This window comes from Ranitomeya variabilis, chromosome 5 (genome assembly GCF_051348905.1).
Source record: "Ranitomeya variabilis isolate aRanVar5 chromosome 5, aRanVar5.hap1, whole genome shotgun sequence".
NCBI lineage: Eukaryota > Metazoa > Chordata > Amphibia > Anura > Dendrobatidae > Ranitomeya > Ranitomeya variabilis.
The window spans coordinates 78,039,185-78,059,303 of NC_135236.1; the positions used below are offsets into that span (position 1 = coordinate 78,039,185).

A 20,119-nucleotide genomic window follows, 5' to 3' on the forward strand; every position below is an offset into this window, starting at 1 on the left:
CGAGCGGCAGAATTTTAGACGAAAAAATGGGTTGTGCTTCTATTGTGGTGATTCAACTCATGTTATATCAGCATGCTTTAAGCGTACTAAGAAGCCTGACAAGTCTGTTTCAATTAGCACTTTACAGTCTAAGTTTATTCTATCTGTGACCCTGATTTGTTCTTTGTCATCTATTACCGCGGACGCCTATGTCGACTCTGGCGCTGCTTTGAGTCTTATGGATTGGTCCTTTGCCAAACGCTGTGGGTATGATTTGGAGCCATTGGAGGCTCCGATACCTCTGAAAGGGATTGACTCCACCCCATTGGCTAGTAATAAACCACAATACTGGACACAAGTGACTATGCGTGTTAATCCTGATGACCAGGAGGTTATTCGCTTTCTGGTGCTGTATAATCTACATGATGTTTTGGTGCTGGGATTGCCATGGCTGCAATCTCATAACCCAGTCCTCGACTGGAGAGCTATGTCTGTGTTAAGCTGGGGATGTAAAGGAACTCATGGGGACGTACCTTTGGTTTCCATTTCATCATCTATTCCCTCTGAGATTCCTGAATTCTTGTCTGACTTTCGTGACGTTTTTGAAGAACCCAAGGTTGGTTCACTACCTCCGCACCGGGAGTGCGATTGTGCCATAGACTTGATCCCGGGTAGTAAATACCCTAAGGGTCGTTTATTTAATCTGTCTGTGCCTGAACACGCTGCTATGCGAGAATATATAAAGGAGTCCTTGGAAAAGGGACATATTCGTCCTTCGTCATCTCCCTTAGGAGCCGGTTTTTTCTTTGTGTCTAAGAAGGACGGCTCTTTGAGGCCGTGTATTGATTATCGACTTTTGAATAAAATCACGGTTAAATATCAATATCCGTTACCACTGCTTACTGATTTGTTTGCTCGTATAAAGGGGGCCAAGTGGTTCTCTAAGATTGATCTCCGTGGGGCGTATAATTTGGTGCGAATCAAGCAGGGGGATGAGTGGAAAACCGCATTTAATACGCCCGAGGGCCATTTTGAGTATTTGGTGATGCCTTTTGGTCTTTCAAATGCCCCTTCAGTCTTCCAGTCCTTTATGCATGACATTTTCCGTGATTATTTGGATAAATTTATGATTGTGTATCTGGATGATATTCTGATTTTTTCGGATGACTGGGACTCTCATGTCCAGCAGGTCAGGAGGGTTTTTCAGGTTTTGCGGTCTAATTCCTTGTGTGTGAAGGGTTCTAAGTGTGTTTTTGGGGTTCAAAAGATTTCCTTCTTGGGATACATTTTTTCCCCCTCTTCCATCGAGATGGATCCTGTCAAGGTTCAGGCTATTGGTGATTGGACGCAACCCTCTTCTCTTAAGAGTCTTCAGAAATTTTTGGGCTTTGCTAACTTTTATCGTCGATTTATTGCTGGTTTTTCTGATGTTGTAAAACCATTGACTGATTTGACTAAGAAGGGTGCTGATGTTGCTGATTGGTCCCCTGATGCTGTGGAGGCCTTTCGGGAGCTCAAGCGCTGCTTTTCTTCCGCCCCAGTGTTGCGTCAGCCTGATGTTGCTCTTCCTTTTCAGGTTGAGGTCGACGCTTCTGAAATCGGAGCTGGGGCGGTGTTGTCGCAGAGAAGTTCCGACTGCTCCGTGATGAGACCTTGTGCTTTTTTTTCCCGTAAATTTTCGCCCGCCGAGCGGAATTATGATATTGGGAATCGGGAGCTTTTGGCCATGAAGTGGGCTTTTGAGGAGTGGCGTCACTGGCTTGAGGGGGCCAGACATCAGGTGGTGGTATTGACTGACCACAAAAATTTAATTTACCTTGAGTCTGCCAGGCGCCTGAATCCTAGACAGGCGCGCTGGTCATTGTTTTTCTCTCGGTTTAATTTTGTGGTGTCTTACCTACCGGGTTCTAAGAATGTTAAGGCGGATGCCCTTTCTAGGAGTTTTGAGCCTGACTCCCCTGGTAATTCTGAGCCCACAGGTATCCTTAAAGATGGAGTGATATTGTCTGCCGTTTCTCCAGACCTGCGGCGGGCCTTGCAGGAGTTTCAAGCGGATAGACCTGATCGTTGCCCACCTGGTAGACTGTTTGTTCCTGATGATTGGACCAGTAGAGTCATCTCTGAGGTTCATTCTTCTGCGTTGGCAGGTCATCCTGGAATCTTTGGTACCAGGGATTTGGTGGCAAGGTCCTTCTGGTGGCCTTCCCTGTCACGAGATGTGCGAGGCTTTGTGCAGTCTTGTGACGTTTGTGCTCGGGCCAAGCCTTGTTGTTCTCGGGCCAGTGGATTGTTGTTACCCTTGCCTATCCCGAAGAGGCCTTGGACGCACATCTCGATGGATTTTATTTCGGATCTGCCTGTTTCTCAGAAGATGTCTGTCATCTGGGTGGTGTGTGACCGTTTCTCTAAGATGGTCCATCTGGTTCCCTTGCCTAAGTTGCCTTCTTCTTCCGAGTTGGTTCCTCTGTTTTTTCAAAATGTTGTTCGTTTGCATGGTATTCCGGAGAATATCGTTTCTGACAGAGGGACCCAATTCGTGTCTAGATTTTGGCGGGCATTCTGTGCTAGGATGGGCATAGATTTGTCTTTTTCGTCTGCTTTCCATCCTCAGACTAATGGCCAGACCGAGCGGACTAATCAGACCTTGGAGACATATTTGAGGTGTTTTGTGTCTGCGGATCAGGATGATTGGGTTGCTTTTTTGCCTTTGGCGGAGTTCGCCCTCAATAATCGGGCCAGCTCTGCCACCTTGGTGTCCCCGTTTTTCTGTAATTCGGGGTTTCATCCTCGATTTTCCTCCGGTCAAGTGGAATCTTCGGATTGTCCTGGAGTGGATGCTGTGGTGGAGAGGTTGCATCGGATTTGGGGGCAGGTGGTGGACAATTTGAAGTTGTCCCAGGAGAAGACTCAGCTTTTTGCCAACCGCCGTCGTCGTGTTGGTCCTCGGCTTTGTGTTGGGGACTTGGTGTGGTTGTCTTCTCGTTTTGTCCCTATGAGGGTTTCTTCTCCTAAGTTTAAGCCTCGGTTCATCGGCCCGTACAAGATATTGGAGATTCTTAACCCTGTGTCCTTCCGTTTGGACCTCCCTGCATCCTTTTCGATTCATAATGTTTTTCATCGGTCATTGTTGCGCAGGTATGAGGTACCGGCTGTGCCTTCCGTTGAGCCTCCTGCTCCGGTGTTGGTTGAGGGTGAGTTGGAGTACGTTGTGGAAAAGATCTTAGACTCTCGTGTTTCCAGACGGAAACTCCAGTATCTGGTCAAATGGAAGGGATACGGTCAGGAGGATAATTCTTGGGTCACTGCCTCTGATGTTCATGCCTCCGATCTTGTCCGTGCCTTTCATAGGGCTCATCCTGATCGCCCTGGTGGTTCTGGTGAGGGTTCAGTGCCCCCTCCTTGAGGGGGGGGGGTACTGTTGTGAAATTGGATTCTGGGCTCCCCCGGTGGCCACTTGTGGAATTACTTGTGTGCATCATCCTCTCTGTTCACCTGCTCCTATCAGGATGTGGGAGTCGCTATATAACCTTGCTCCTCTGTCAGTTTCATGCCGGTCAACAATGTAATCAGAAGCCTTTCTGTGCATGTTCCTGCTACTAGACAACTCCCAGCTAAGTTGGACTTTTGTCCTTGTGTGTTTTTGCATTTTGTTCCTGTTCACAGCTGCTGTTTCGTTACTGTGTCTGGAAAGCTCTTGTGAGCAGAAATTGCCACTCTGGTGTTATGAGTTAATGCTAGAGTCTTAAAGTAATTTCTGGATGGTGTTTTGATAGGGTTTTCTGCTGACCATGAAAGTGCCCTTTCTGTCTTCCGGCTATCTAGTAAGCGGACCTCGATTTTGCTAAACCTATTTTCATACTACGTTTGTCATTTCATCTAAAATCACCGCCAATATATGTGGGGGCCTCTGTCTGCCTTTTGGGAAAATTTCTCTAGAGGTGAGCCAGGACTGTCTTTTCCTCTGCTAGGATTAGGTAGTTCTCCGGCTGGCGCTGGGCATCTAGGGATAAAAAAACGTAGGCATGCTACCCGGCCACTTCTAGTTGTGCGGCAGGTTTAGTTCATGGTCAGTATAGTTTCCATCTTCCAAGAGCTAGTTCTCATATATGCTGGGCTATGTTCTCTCGCCATTGAGAATCATGACAGGTTGTGCTTCTAGACAGCAACTTTGGAAACACATGGAGGACTGCACAGGAACTGTATACACAAAACTAGTAGAATACTTTATATCATGATGCATAGAATCTGTATGAATCGTTCCAAAAATGAACACATCCTTAACAATGGTTTTTCACTCCAATTTCCACCCCAAACAGGACAAAAGATCTTAGAATCCTAGAATGTTAGAGTTGGAAGGGAACTTCAGGGTCATCATGTCCAACCCCCTGCTCAATGCAGGATTCACTAAACCATCTCAGCCAGATGTCGGTCCAGCCTCTGTTTGAAGACTTCCATTAAAGGAGAACTCGCCACCTCTCATGGCAGCCTGTTCCACTCATTGATCACCCTGATTGTCAAAAAGTTTTTCCTAATATCTAATCTACTGTATATCTTCTCCCTTTCAGTTTCATTCCATTGCTTCTCGTGTTTCAATGTGCAAATGAGAATAATGATGTTCCCTCTACACTGTGACAGCCCTTCAGATATTTGTAAACAACTATTAAGTCTCCTCTTAGCCTTTTTTGCAAGCTCAACATTCCCAGATCCTTTAACCGTTCCTCGTAGGACAAACTTTGCCGACCTGTCACTGTTCTAGTAGCTCTTCTCTGAACTTGCTCCAGTTTGTTGATGTCTTTTCAAAAATGTGGTGCCCAAAACTGGAAAATTATTCCAGATGAGGCCTGACCAAGGAGGAGTAGAAGGGGATACTTACTTCACGTGATCTAGACTCTATGCTTCTCTTAATACATCCCAGAACTGTGGTTGCCTTTTTGCTGATGCATCACACTGTTGACTCTTGTGAAATCTGTGATCTATTAGTATACCCAAATATTGTGACATTGCATAGAAATAACTTGTTGTATTAATAAGTACATAATTTGTGCAATAATAAAATAATCTGAAAAACGTTCCTGTTTTTCCCATAGTCTTGATACCATGGTCCATTTGATTTACTACTTATAAGAACCACACTAGTTGCGTTGTAGCAGCCATGTTGGCAAAACTGTTAACTGCTTGACACTGCAGTTAAGATTTGTAGGATCCTGCTTCAGCAGCCATGTTGGCAGTCCATACCTGCTGGAAAAGAACCCTGTGAACCTCCTCCTACCTGCCAGCATGCCCAGCAACAATTTTGATTTTTAGGCCAGGCAAGATGTTATCGTTGCTCGTCTAACACAAACATGAGGACTACTAATCAGAAGAGGTGCTGGGGATATAAGTAGGTAGCGACTACTGACTACAGATGTGCCTGCTGGACCATGGTAAAGTGAATCTTTTTGCTTAACTCTATGTCACATCTCCTACTGGACCTGCTCCTTTTACATCTGCTTCTGTCACAAGGCGCCACATTAATTCTGTGAATGGTGACCGAAAAGATGTTGGGACCAGAAACTCGGAGCCGTGGTGGCGTAGTCCAACCACAGACACTAGGGTGGCTGGGATCTGTAGTGCCATCCAGTCTGGCAGGAGCTGGAGTAATCAGCTCCCTACTTTGGCCAATGGGACAGCACCACACCCTAGTAAAATTCCCAGTTTACTGCAAGGAATTGTCAGCTATAGTTCAGTCTAGCCCTGGTCTACTCATACAGTTCTGCACCTGCCTAACCAGCTTGATTCTCATTTGCTAACATTTCCACTGACTCACAATTTTGTGCCTTGCCTGCCCTCCTGGTTCTGACTCGGTGTTCTGACCATTTCTGCAGCCCATTCCACCGGCCAGTGGCTACTCTGAGGACTCAACCCAGAGTCCCTATGTTAGTCCACATTCCTGTACAGGGATTAAAGGTTGAAGGCCAGGGATCCCCTGAGACATGAAAGTTAGAGTAGCTAGCGCAAAGACTGTCCATGTAAGCAAAAGTGACGAGGACAGAGCTACTTTTACCCTCTAGTTCTCTCTTTTACCTGACCCCTGCTCACATGTTTGTTGACCACTGGGACTTTTTCAGGCCTGCCAACTCCCTTTTATCTGCTTCTCAATTTTATTTTCCATAATGGGGATACTGTATGTTAAGAATTTCAGTCCTTCTCTGAGATGTTTCCAACATTTTAGACAGTTCTGGTTTATTTGATAGGTTGTTTGTTTTTATTTTTTGCTTTTTACAGTTTGTATATTCAGTAATACACTATAACACTATAAACTATGAATATATAACTATATATATACAGTAAACCAATGTACACATATACTATATATATATATATTGTTTCTCTACATAATTTATTATATTATTTTACAATGCTTTGAAAGGTTTTACCAAATTAAAAGTATTTACCATTAAACTTGAGAACTGTCAGTTCATCGTTCAGTGTTTTATCTGGAGGAGGAAGGAAAAGTGTGAGTTCCTATCAGCTAATTTGCAGGCCACTTGAAAAGGCAAATATGAAAGTTCAAAAATAAGGGATCAAAAAGTGTGGGAAGGTGCACTCATAGGATACAGATGTCTCCATTAAGCTGGAGTCACACTACTGTAGAATACGGACGAGTGCTATGCACGGAAAACATGGCATAGCACTCGGCCCAGTGTTCAGCATGTGTGTAAAATCGCAACATGCTGCGATTGTCACCGAGATTCGGCTGATACTTGCCAATGCAAGCCTACGGGTGCGAGAAAAAAATCGCACAGCAATCGGACCATGCGAGTGCTGTCCTATTTTTATGCACCAATGACCTTTAAAAAGCCAGTAATTCATCTGTCGCATACAGTAAAATCACAGCGTTACAGGTTAAAATAGATTAGATAGAAAAAATATGTACACATAGAATACACCAATATATATACTCACTGGCCACTTTATTAGGTACACCTGTCCAACTTCTTGTTAACACTTAATTTCTAATCAGCCAATCACATGGCGGCAACTCAGTGCATTTAGGCATGTAGACATGGTCAAGACAATCTCCTGCAGTTCAAACCGAGCATCAGTATGGGGAAGAAAGGTGATTTGAGTGCCTTTGAACGTGGCATGGTTGTTGGTGCCAGAAGGGCTGGTCTGAGTATTTCAGAAACTGCTGATCTACTGGGATTTTCACGCACAACCATCTCTAGGGTTTACAGAGAATGGCCCGAAAAAGAAAAAAAATCCAGTGAGCGGCAGTTCTGTGGGCGGAAATGCCTTGTTGATGCCAGAGGTCAGAGGAGAATGGGCAGACTGGTTCGAGCTGATAGAAAGGCAACAGTGACTCAAATCGCCACCCGTTACAACCAAGGTAGGCCTAAGAGCATCTCTGAACGCACAGTGCGTCGAACTTTGAGGCAGATGGGCTACAGCAGCAGAAGACCACACCGGGTACCACTCCTTTCAGCTAAGAACAGGAAACTGAGGCTACAATTTGCACAAGCTCATCGAAATTGGACAGTAGAAGATTGGAAAAACGTTGCTTGGTCTGATGAGTCTCGATTTCTGCTGCGACATTCGGATGGTAGGGTCAGAATTTGGCGTAAACAACATGAAAGCATGGATCCATCCTGCCTTGTATGGAGCATCTTTGGGATGTGCAGCCGACAAATCTGCGGCAACTGTGTGATGCCATCATGTCAATATGGACCAAAATCTTTGAGGAATGCTTCCAGCACCTTGTTGAATCTATGCCATGAAGAATTGAGGCAGTTCTGAAGGCAAAAGGGGTCCAACCCGTTACTAGCATGGTGTACCTAATAAAGTGGCCGGTGAGTGTAGATGTCAGTGACATCTATATATACAGTACAGACCAAAAGTTTGGACACACCTTCTCATTTAAAGATTTTTCTGTATTTTCATGACTATGAAAATTGTAAATTCACACTGAAGGCATCAAAACTATGAATTAACACGTGGAATTATATACTTACCAAAAAAGTGTGAAACAACTGAAAACATGTCTTATATTCTAGGTTCTTCAAAGTAGCCACCTTTTGCTTTGATGACTGCTTTGCACACTCTTGGCATTCTCTTGATGAGCTTCAAGAGGTAGTCACCGGGAATGGTTTTCACTTCACAGGTGTGCACTGTCAGGTTTAATAAGTGGGATTTCTTGCCTTATAAATGGGGTTGGGACCATCAGTTGTGTTGAGCAGAAGTCTGGTGGATACACAGCTGATAGTCCTCCTGAACAGACTGTTAGAATTTGTATTATGGCAAGAAAAAAGCAGCTAAGTAAAGAAAAACGAGTGGCCATTATTACTTTAAGAAATTAAGGTCAGTCAGTCTGAAAAATTGGGCAAAGTTTGAAAGTGTCCCCAAGTGCAGTGGCAAAAACCGTCAAGTGCTACAAAGAAACTGGCTCACATGAGGACCGCCCCAGGAAAGGAAGACCAAGAGTCACCTCGGCTTCTGAGGATGAGTTTATCAGAGTCACCAGCCTCAGAAATCGCAGGTTATCAGCAGCTCAGATTAGAGACCAGGTCAATGCCACACAGAGTTCTAGCAGCAGGCACATCTCTACAACAACTGTTAAGAGGAGACTTTGTGCAGCAGGCCTTCATGGTAAAATAGCTACTAAGAAACTACTACTAAGGACAGGCAACAAGCAGAAGAGACTTGTTTGGGCTAAATAACACAAGGAATGGACATTAAACCAGTGGAAATCTGTGCTTTGGTCTGATGAGTCCAAATTTTCAACAGGACAATTACCCCAAACACACCTCCAGGCTGTGTAAGGGCTAATTGACCAAGAAGGAGAGTGATGGGGTGCTACGCCAGATGACCTGGCCTCCACAGTGACCAGACCTGAACCCAATTGAGATGGTTTGGGGTGAGCTGGACCACAGAGTGAAGGCAAAAGGGCCAACAAGCGCTAAGCATCTCTGGGAACTCCTTCAAGATTGTTGGAAGACCATTTCTGGTGACTACCTCTTGAAGCTCATCAAGAAAATGCCAAGAGTGTGCAAAGCAGTCATCAAAGCAAAAGGTGGCTACTTTGAAGAACCTAGAATATAAGACATATTTTCAGTTGTTTCACACTTTTTTGTTAAGCATATAATTCCACATGTGTTAATTCATAGTTTGATGCCTTCAGTGTGAATTTACAATTTTCATAGTCATGAAATACAGAAAAATTTTTAAATGTGAAGGTGTCTCCAAACTTTTCATCTGTCCTTTATACAGTATATATACATAAAATAGATAGATACATAGATTAAATTAAAGCCGTCAATTTAGCAGCTGTGTACAGTAAAATACAGCAGAACCCGACAGAATTGAATAGATGGTTTATGTACAGTAAATACACATAGAATAGATAGCTATATAGATGTCAGTGAGACATACAATTGTTACAGTGTGTGTGCGCAGTTTACTATACATGTAATTAATTAAAAGATTATTTTTCTGAAAAAAAATGGAATGGGCTCCCTCATAATTTTCTTAACGAGCAGAAGGAAAGTCGACAGCTGGGGGTAAATGTTTATAGCCTGGGAAGGGGGTAATACCCATGGAGCTTTCCAGGCTACTAATATCAGCTCACAGCTGTATACTTAGATTTACTGGCTAAAAAATGGGGACCCCCTCAAAAAATGACTTAAGGTCCCTCTATAATTAATAACCAGCAAAGGCTATGCAGGCAGCTGTGGGCTGATATTAATAGCCTAGGAAGGGTAATGGATACTGGCTCTCATCAGCTTTCAGCCACCCCAGAAAAGTCACATCTATAAGATGTGCCAATTCGGGCACTTAGCCTCGCTGTTCCCACTTGTCCTGTAGTGGTGGCAAGTGGGGTGATAGTTGGGGTTTGATGTCAACTTTGTATTGTCAGGTGACTTCAAGCCCCGAGGTTAGTAATGGAGAGGTGTCTATAAGAAGCCCCCATTACTAACCCCATAGTCATATTGTATAAAATGAGCACGCTGTGAACTCCCAGGACCTTTCTGATGGCACCGCGAGCATGAGAACTTTCTCACGCTCGTGATGCCGTCAGACAGGTAACATAGTAACATAGTTATTAAGGTTGAAGGAAGACTTTAAGTCCATCTAGTTCAACCCACAGCCTAACCTAACATGCCCTAACATGATGATCCAGAGGAAGGCAAAAAAAAACCCATGTGGCAAATAGTAAGCTCCACTTTGGGGAAAAAAATTCCTTCCCGACTCCACATACAGCAATCAGACTACTTCCCTGGATCAACACCCTATCAAGGAATCTAGTGTATATACCCTGTAACATTATACTTTTCCAGAAAGGCATCCAGTCCCCTCTTAAATTTAAGTAATGAATCACTCATTACAACATCATACGGCAGAGAGTTCCATATTCTCACTGCTCTTACAGTAAAGAACCCGCGCCTGTTATTATGCTTAAACCTTCTTTCCTCCAGACGTAGAGGATGCCCCCTTGTCCCTGTCTCAGGTCTATGATTAAAAAGATCATCAGAAAAGTCTTTGTACTGTCCCCTCATATATTTATACATTAAAATAAGATCTTCCCTTAGTCTTCGTTTTTCCAAACTAAATAGCCCCAAGTGTAATAACCTATCTTGGTATTGCAGACCCCCCAGTCCTCTAATAAACTTGGTCGTTCTTCTCTGCACCCGCTCCAGTTCAGCTATGTCTTTCTTAAACACCGGAGACCAGAACTGTGCACAGTATTCTAAGTGTGGTCGAACTAGTGACTTGTATAGAGGTAAAATTATGTTCTCCTCATGAGCATCTATGCCTCTTTTAATGCATCCCATTATTTTATTTGCCTTTGTAGCAGCTGCCTGACACTGGCCACTAAATGTGAGTTTGTCATCCACCCATACACCCAGGTCTTTTTCATTGACGGTTTTGCCCAGAGTTTTAGAATTAAGCACATAGTTATACATCTTATTACTTCTGCCCAAGTGCATGACCTTACATTTATCCCCATTAAAGCTCATTTGCCATTTATCAGCCCAAGCTTCTAGTTTACATAAATCATCCTGTAATATAAAATTGTCCTCCTCTGTATTGATTACCCTGCAGAGTTTAGTGTAATCTGCAAATATTGAAATTCTACTCTGAATGCCCCCTACAAGGTCATTAATAAATATGTTAAAAAGAAGAGGGCCCAATACTGACCCCTGTGGTACCCCACTGCTAACCGCGACCCAGTCTGAGTGTGCTCCATTAATAACCACCCTTTGTTTCCTATTCCTGAGCCAGCTCTTAACCCACTTAAACATATTTTCCCCTATCCCCATTATTCTCATTTTATGTATCAACCTTTTGTGTGGCACCATATCAAAAGCTTTTGAAAAGTCCATATACACTACGTCCACTGGGTTCCCTTGGTCCAGTCCGGAACTTACCTCTTCATAGAAGCTGATCAGATTAGTCTAACATGAACGGTCCCTAGTAAACCCGTGCTGATACTGGGTCATGAGGTTATTCCTCTTCAGATACTCCAGTATAGCATCCCTTAGAATGCCCTCCAGGATTTTACCCACAGTAGAGGTTAAGCTTACTGGCCTATAATATCCGAGTTCAGTTTTTGTCCATTTTTTGAATATTGGCACCACATTTGCTATACGCCAGTCCTGTGGTACAGACCCTGTTATTATGGACTCTTTAAAGATTAAAAATAATGGTCTATCAATGACTGTACTTAGTTCCTGCAGTACTCGGGGGTGTATCCCATCCGGGCTCGGAGATTTGTCAATTTTAGTGATTTTTAGACGCTGACGTACTTCCTGCTGGGTTAAGCAGGTGACACTTAATGGGGAATTTTTGTTATCACTGATCATATTGTCTGCCATGGGATTTTCTTGTGTAAATACTGATGAAAAAAAGTCATTTAGCATATTGGCTTTTTCCTCATCCTCATCCACCATTTCACCCAGACTATTTTTAAGGGGGCCAACACAATCATTTTTTAGTTTCTTACTATTTACGTAGTTAAAGAATATTTTGGGATTATTTTTACTCTCTCTGGCAATGAGTCTCTCTGTCTCAATCTTTGCTGCCTTGATTTGCTTTTTACAGAATTTATTTAACTTTCTGTATTTATTTAATGCCTCATCACTACCTACTTCCTTTAATTCTCTAAATGCTTTCTTTTTGTCACTTATTGCACCCCTTACAGCTCTATTTAGCCATATTGGTTTCCTCCTATTTCTAGTATGTTTATTCCCATATGGTATATACTGTGCACAGGTCCTATCCAGGATGCTAATAAATGTCTCCCATTTTCTTTGTGTATTTTTATGTCTCAGGATATCGTCCCAGTTAATTGCACCAAGATCCTCTCTCATCCGTTGGAAATTTGCCCTCCTGAAGTTTAGTGTCCTTGTCACCCCTCTACTACACATCTTATTAAAGGATACATGAAAACCTATTATTTTGTGATCACTATTCCCCAAGTGACCCCCAACCCTTATATTTGCTATGCGGTCTGGCCTGTTGGTTAATATTAGGCCTAGCAGTGCCCCCCTTCTTGTTGGGTCCTGAACCAGTTGTGAAAGGTAATTGTCTCTCATAGTTGTCAAAAACCGATTACCTTTGCTGGAACTGCAGGTTTCTGTTCCCCAATCTATTTCAGGGTAGTTCAAGTCCCCCATAATAATGACTTCTCCTTGAGTCGCAGCTTTATCTATTTGCTTTACGAGGATATTCTCCATTGCTTCCATTATTTTTGGAGATTTATAACAAATCCCTATCAGTAATTTATTATTTTTCCCCCTCCGCTTATCTTCACCCACAGGGACTCTACATTTTCATTAAATTCACCTATATTATCACTCCGGATGGGTTTTAAGGACGATTTTACATATAGACACACTCCTCCCCCTCGCCTATCCATTCGGTCATTTCTGAACAGACTATAACCCTGCAAGTTAACAGCTCAGTCATGGCTCTCATCCAGCCATGTTTCAGATATCCCCACCATGTCATAATTATGCTCCAACAACATTAGTTCTAATTCGTCTATTTTGTTGGCGAGGCTTCTGGCATTAGTATACATGCACTTTATGTATCTCTCTGTACCTCTATTCTTTCTTAAATTATTAACTGTTCTAACCCCACCCCCCATGTCACCGCCACCCCCAACTTCCTTATTTGTGCCCAGGTCTCTATCTGCACTATTTTCCCCTCCTATAAAATCAATACCCGCCCCCCAATCCCTAGTTTAAACACTCCTCCAACCTTCTAGCCATTTTCTCCCCCAGCACAGCTGCACCTTCCCCATTGAGATGCAGCCCGTCCCTAGCGTAGAGCCTGTAGCCAACTGAGAAGTCGGCCCAGTTCTGCAGGAACCCAAACCCCTCCTTCCTACACCAATTCTTGAGCCACTTATTAACCTTCCTAATCTCCCGTTGCCTCTCTGGCACGTGGTACAGGCAGTATTTTGGAAAATACCACATTGGAGGTCCTTGCTTTCAGCTTGCAGCCTAATTCCCTGAAATCATCTTTTAGGACCTTCCACCTACCTCTAACTTTGTCATTTGTGCCAATGTGCACCACGACCGCTGGGTCTTCACCAGCCCCTCCCAGTAATCTGTCCACCCGATCAGCGATGTGTCGGACTCGAGCACCAGGTAGGCAGCACACCGTTCGATGATCCCTGTCTTTGTGACAGATTGCCCTATCTGTTCCACTAATAATTGAGTGCCCCACTACCAGCACCTGTCTGGCCTGCCCTGCTCTTCTATTTCCCCCCTTACTGTAGCAGTCACTTCTCCGGCTTTCAGAGGACATGCCTGGCTGCAGCAGTGCTACCCCTGTACTGGCACCCCCTCATCCGCCAACTTAGCAAACTTATTGGGGTGTGCCAGATCAGGACTAGCCTCCCTGGCACTCTTCCCTCTACCCTGCTTCCTAACTGTCACCCAGCTAACTTCCTCACTGTCCTGGTAATAGGAGTTCACAGAGAGACACTGAGCACATGCTGATCAGTGTCTCTGCTAGATGGCAGGCTGTATGGTTGCATTATGCAACCATGCAACCTGCCATCTAGATGTAGCAGATTATCACCTTCACTGCAGAAAGGTGAGGAATATTGTTGTTTGTTATTTTAACTCTTTTGCAGGAGACAATGGCGTCTCTGGAATTTTGTTTTTCAAAAAGTCGCAAATAATCAATTAGGCGAAAACATTGAGAACCCTAAACTCCACCCACATTGGCAAACTAAAAAACAACAACAGGTGATCAGAGATTAGTAGGCTTACAAGCACACTTTGTTTTATATGCATATGCTTCCATCCATATTATAGTATTTCCATCCAATATTGTAGATGACATTCTACAGAAATGGACCAACACTATAGATTTTTTCACCTTTGACAATGTAGCCCAGCATTTCCACCATGATATCCACTTATCTTGCTGCTGTGTGTCTCAGTGTACAATTTTGGCTGTGAGAAGATCTTGGTAGTTCAGTAAAAAAATGGACTGTAACCCTTGTTCCACTGGATTTGTATTGTTTGAGCATGATATGGTACATCATAAAATTGGGGTCAATAGACAGTACTACTCAAAGCATAAATCGACTAAGCCAGCACAGATCTTTAGAACAGTACACTCTGGGCAGATATGCACCAATTTTTTCAGCCTGTAAAATCTGCTGCATTTTAGAGTACCAACAATGTGGATCACTTTTTATGAAATCTCAAACAGATGGTGAAAAATTTACCAGTGCTGTGCATTTGAAATTTTCTCTGTGGATCCACTTAAAAATTTATATCAAAGACTATTCGTAGTGTATTTGAAGCAGTTTTTGATTTGGATTCTAAAGAAACATAAAAAAGCCAGATTAATGTTGGCAAATTCAGACAGGAACAAAGACCTTAATTTTTGAAGACATGTCCTGTGGTCTGATGAAGCTAAAATTGAACTTTTGGGGCATAATGACCATCATTACGTTTGAAGGAAAAAGGGAGAAGCTTGGAAGCCTAAGTACACCATCCCAACAGTGAAACATGGGGCGTACAATTTTGGTCTCCGGTGTATAAGAAGGACATAGCTGAACTAGAGTGGGTGCAGAGAAGAGTGACCGAGAGTATTAAGGGAATGGGTGAACTGCAATGTCAAGGCAGTTTATCAAACTTGGGTTTATTCAGTTTGGAATAACGAAGGCTGAGGGGCGATCTAAAAACAATGTACAATGCTGCCACCTCACCAACCACCCAAGCTGCCGCATCACCACCGCCAGAGCTGCTACGTCACCACCGCCAGAGCTGCAGCGTCACCACCGACAGAGGTGCCGCATCACCACCGCCAGAGTTGCCGCATCACCACTGCCAGAGCTGCCGCCTCACCACCACCAGAGCTGCCGCCTCACCATCACCAGAGCTGCCGCATCATCACTGCCAGAGCTGCCGCATCACCACCGCCAGAGCTGCCCCGTCACCACCACCAGAGCTGCCGCTACCTTGACCTTCTGTCTCTTCCCCATTATCCCGTAGAATGTAAGTCCGCAAGGACAGGGTCCTCTCCCCTCTGTACCAGTCTGTCATTGTAAATTTGTTTACTGTAAACGATATCTATAACCCTGTACGTAACCCCTTTTCTCATGTACAGCACCATGGAATTAATGGTGCTATATAAATAAATAATAATACAAATATATGAGGGGACAGTACAGAAGTCTTTATAATGATCTTTCTACACTTTGGCCTGCGACGATGACAAGGGAGCATCCTCGATATCTAGAGGAAAGAAGGTTCAATTTTAATCACAGAAAATGATTCCTTAGGGTATGTTCCCACGGTCAATAAACACTGTGGGTTGGACGCTGCTTACACTTGCAGAGTCCAACCCGCAAAGGCCACATGCTACAGCATAATGGATAGGATTTCAAGAAATCCCATGTCCAATATGTGTGCTCTGACACCCGCGGCTTCCCTGCAGAGATGGACATGTGGCGCATCTTTCCAGACTGCAGAATGTCTATTTATCTTGTGGAGACACGAGTCTCCGCAAGATAAATCTCACCCTTACAATGTATAGGACACGGTGATTCCGCACGGTTCAATGAACACATGCAGATTCACCTGCGTTCAAAAGCCAGCGGCGGTTTGGATGCATCGGATATGTGCTGCGTCCAAAGCGCTGCCGATTACTGACCGTGTACTGTAAGAGCAGTGAAACTATGGAGCTCTCTGCCACATCATGTTGTAATGGTTGATTCACTGCAAAAGTATAAGGAAGACTTGGATGCCTTTCTCAAAAAATATAATACTGCAGATTTTGGGTACTGTTATGGACCTGGTGGTTAGGAGCACCCGAAATGACCTGATGGTTAAAATGGAAAAACCTGGGACAAGCTCTGAGGAAGTGGTAACTCTACTGACCGCAATCCCTAATCCTATCACACACACTAGAAATAGCCGTGGAGCGTACCTAACTCTCCCTAGATGCCTCTTCCCAGCCTAAGAGCTAACTACCCCTAAAGATAGAAATAGCAGCCTACCTTGCCTCAGAGAAATTCCCCAAAGTAAAGGTAGCCCCCCACAAATATTGACTGTGAGTTAAGAGGAAGTAACAAACACAGGAATGAAGCAGATTTTAGCAAAGGAGGCCGAATCTTCTCTAGACAGACAGAGGATAGGAAAGGGAACTATGCGGTCAGTATTAAAAACTACAAAAACCACGCAGAGTGTGCAAAAAGACCTCCACACCGACTCACGGTGTGGAGGTGCAGCTCTGCACCCCCAGAGCTTCCAGCTAGCAAGGAAATATCATAATAGCAGGCTGGACTGAAACATAGCATGTACTGAGAAATATATTCAAAAACCAATGAACAGCAAATGGACTAGCGAGGACTTAGCTTCTGCTGGAGTAGACAGGTCATCTGAGAAATCCAAGAGAGATCTGACCCAGTACTGAGACATTGACAGCTGGCATGAACTAACGACCTGGGCAGAGTTAAATAGGGAAACCAGCAGCAGCAATAAACGAGGGCAGCTGAGAAAGCCAACCTCAAAGATCAGCAGTTCCACTTAAAGCCACCAGAGGGTGTCCAAGGACAGAACTCGCCAAAGTACCATTCACAACCAAAGGAGGGAGCCCGAGAACGGAATTCACAACAGTACCCCCCCTTGAGGAGGGGTCACCGAACCCTCACCAGAGCCCCCAGGCCGATCAGGACGAGCCAAATGAAAGGCACGAACCAAATCGGCAGCATGGACATCGGAGGCAACAACCCAGGAATTATCCTCCTGACCATAGCCCTTCCATTTAACCAGGTACTGAAGCTTCCGTCTCGAAATACGAGAATCTAAAATCTTCTCCACCACATACTCCAACTCCCCCTCAACCAACACCGGAGCAGGAGGATCAACGGAAGGAACCATAGGCGCCACATATCTCCGCAACAACGACCTATGGAACACATTATGGATGGCAAAAGAAGCTGGAAGGGCCAAACGAAACGACACAGGATTGATAATTTCAGAAATCTTATAAGGACCAATGAAACGAGGCTTGAACTTAGGAGAAGAAACCTTCATAGGAACAAAACGGGAAGACAACCAAACCAAATCCCCAACACGAAGTCGGGGACCAATACAGCGACGGCGGTTAGCAAAACATTGCGCCTTCTCCTGAGACAACGTCAAATTGTCCACCACGTGAGTCCAAATTTGCTGCAACCTGTCCACTACAGAATCCACACCAGGACAGTCAGAAGGCTCAACCTGCCCTGAAGAAAAACGAGGATGAAAACCAGAATTACAAAAAAAAGGCGAAACCAAAGTAGCAGAACTAGCCCGATTATTAAGGGCGAACTCGGCCAATGGCAAGAAGGTCACCCAATCATCCTGATCAGCAGAGACAAAGCATCTCAGATAGGTCTCCAAGGTCTGATTAGTTCGTTCGGTTTGGCCATTTGTCTGAGGATGGAACGCTGAAGAAAAAGACAAATCAATGCCCATCTTAGCACAAAAGGACCGCCAAAACCTAGAAACAAACTGGGAACCTCTATCCGACACAATGTTCTCCGGAATGCCATGCAAACGAACCACATGCTGAAAAAATAATGGAACCAAATCAGAGGAGGAAGGCAATTTAGGCAAGGGTACCAAATGGACCATCTTAGAAAACCGATCACAAACCACCCAGATGACAGACATCCTTTGAGAGACAGGAAGATCACAAATGAAATCCATGGAAATATGCGTCCAGGGCCTCTTCGGGACAGGCAAAGGCAAAAGCAACCCACTGGCACGAGAACAGCAAGGTTTGGCCCGAGCACAAGTCCCACAGGACTGCACAAAAGAACGCACATCCCGTGACAAGGAAGGCCACCAAAAGGACCTAGCAACCAAATCTCTGGTACCAAAAATCCCAGGATGACCAGCCAATACTGAACAATGAACCTCAGAAATAACCCTACTAGTCCATCTATCAGGGACAAACAGTTTCTCCACTGGACAGCGGTCAGGTCTATCAGCCTGAAACTCCTGCAGCACCCGCCGCAAATCAGGGGAGATGGCAGACAAAATCACCCCCTCTTTGAGAATACCAGCCGGCTCAGAGACTCCCGGAGAATCAGGCAAAAAACTCCTAGAAAGGGCATCAGGCTTCACATTCTTAGATCCCGGAAGGTATGAGACCACAAAATCGAAACGGGAGAAAAACAGTGACCATCGAGCCTGTCTAGGATTCAACCTCTTGGCGGACTCGAGGTAAGTCAGATTCTTGTGATCAGTCAAGACCACCACGCGATGTTTGGCTCCCTCAAGCCAATGTCACCACTCCTCGAATGCCCACTTCATAGCCAACAACTCCCGATTGCCGACATCATAATTACGCTCAGCAGGCGAAAACGTTCTAGAAAAGAAAGCACACGGCTTCATCAAAGAGCCATCAGAACTTCTCTGAGACAAAACAGCCCCTGCCCCAATCTCAGAAGCATCAACCTCGACCTGAAAAGGGAGCAAAACATCTGGCTGACGCAACACAGGGGCCGAAGTAAAACGACGTTTAAGCTCCTGAAAAGCCTCAACGGCCGCAGGGGACCAGTTCACCACATCAGCGCCTTTCTTCGTCAAATCAGTCAAAGGCTTAACCACACTAGAAAAATTAGCGATGAAGCGACGGTAAAAATTAGCAAAGCCCAGGAACTTCTGAAGACTCTTCACAGATGTAGGTTGAGTCCAATCATAAATGGCCTGAACTTTAACAGGGTCCATCTCGATAGTAGAAGGGGAAAAAATGAAGCCCAAAACGGAAACCTTCTGAACTCCAAAGAGGCATTTAGACCCCTTCACAAACAACGCATTAGCACGAAGGACCTGGAACACCATCCTGACCTGCCTTACATGAGACTCCCAATCATCCGAAAAGACCAAAATATCATCCAAATATACAATCATGAACCTATCCAGATACTTCCGGAAGATGTCGTGCATAAAGGACTGAAACACAGATGGGGCATTAGAAAACCCGAATGGCATCACCAGGTACTCAAAATGGCCCTCGGGCGTATTAAATGCTGTTTTCCATTCATCGCCCTGTTTGATACGCACAAGATTATACGCCCCTTGAAGGTCAATCTTGGTAAACCAACTAGCCCCCTTAATCCGAGCAAACAAATCAGACAACAGAGGCAAAGGGTACTGAAATTTGACCGTGATTTTATTGAGAAGGTGGTAATCTATACAGGGTCTCAGAGAGCCATCCTTCTTGGCCACAAAAAAGAACCCTGCTCCCAACGGTGACGAAGACGGGCGAATATGTCCTTTCTCCAAGGACTCCTTTACATAACTCCGCATAGCGGCATGTTCTGGCACAGATAAATTAAACAGTCGGCCCTTAGGGAACTTACTACCAGGAATCAAATTAATAGCGCAATCACAGTCCCTATGAGGAGGTAGGGCACTGGACTTGGGCTCATCAAATACATCCTGGTAATCCGACAAAAACTCAGGAATTTCGGAAGGAGTGGAAGAAGAAATTGACATCAAAGGAACATCAGTATGTATCCCTTGACAACCCCAACTAGACACAGACATTGATTTCCAATCCAATACTGGATTATGAACCTGTAACCATGGCAAACCCAACACGACAACATCATGCAAATTATGCAACACCAAAAAGCGAA

The 20,119-nt window shown here is 44.4% G+C and overlaps 1 protein-coding gene across 2 annotated transcripts in view; it reads right to left on the reverse strand.

Moving 5' to 3' along the window:
• Positions 1 to 20,119, reverse strand: part of LOC143773333 (CD209 antigen-like protein C) — a 68,967-nt gene that overhangs the window by 31,186 nt on the left and 17,662 nt on the right. The window contains exon 4 of one of the 2 annotated variants that reach the window (XM_077260808.1): positions 6,414 to 6,455. The exons of the other annotated variant lie outside the window; for it this stretch is intronic. Coding sequence (XP_077116923.1) covers positions 6,414 to 6,455 — 42 coding nt within the window. The remainder of the gene's footprint in view (positions 1 to 6,413; positions 6,456 to 20,119) is intronic. 2 annotated transcript variants of the gene reach the window in all.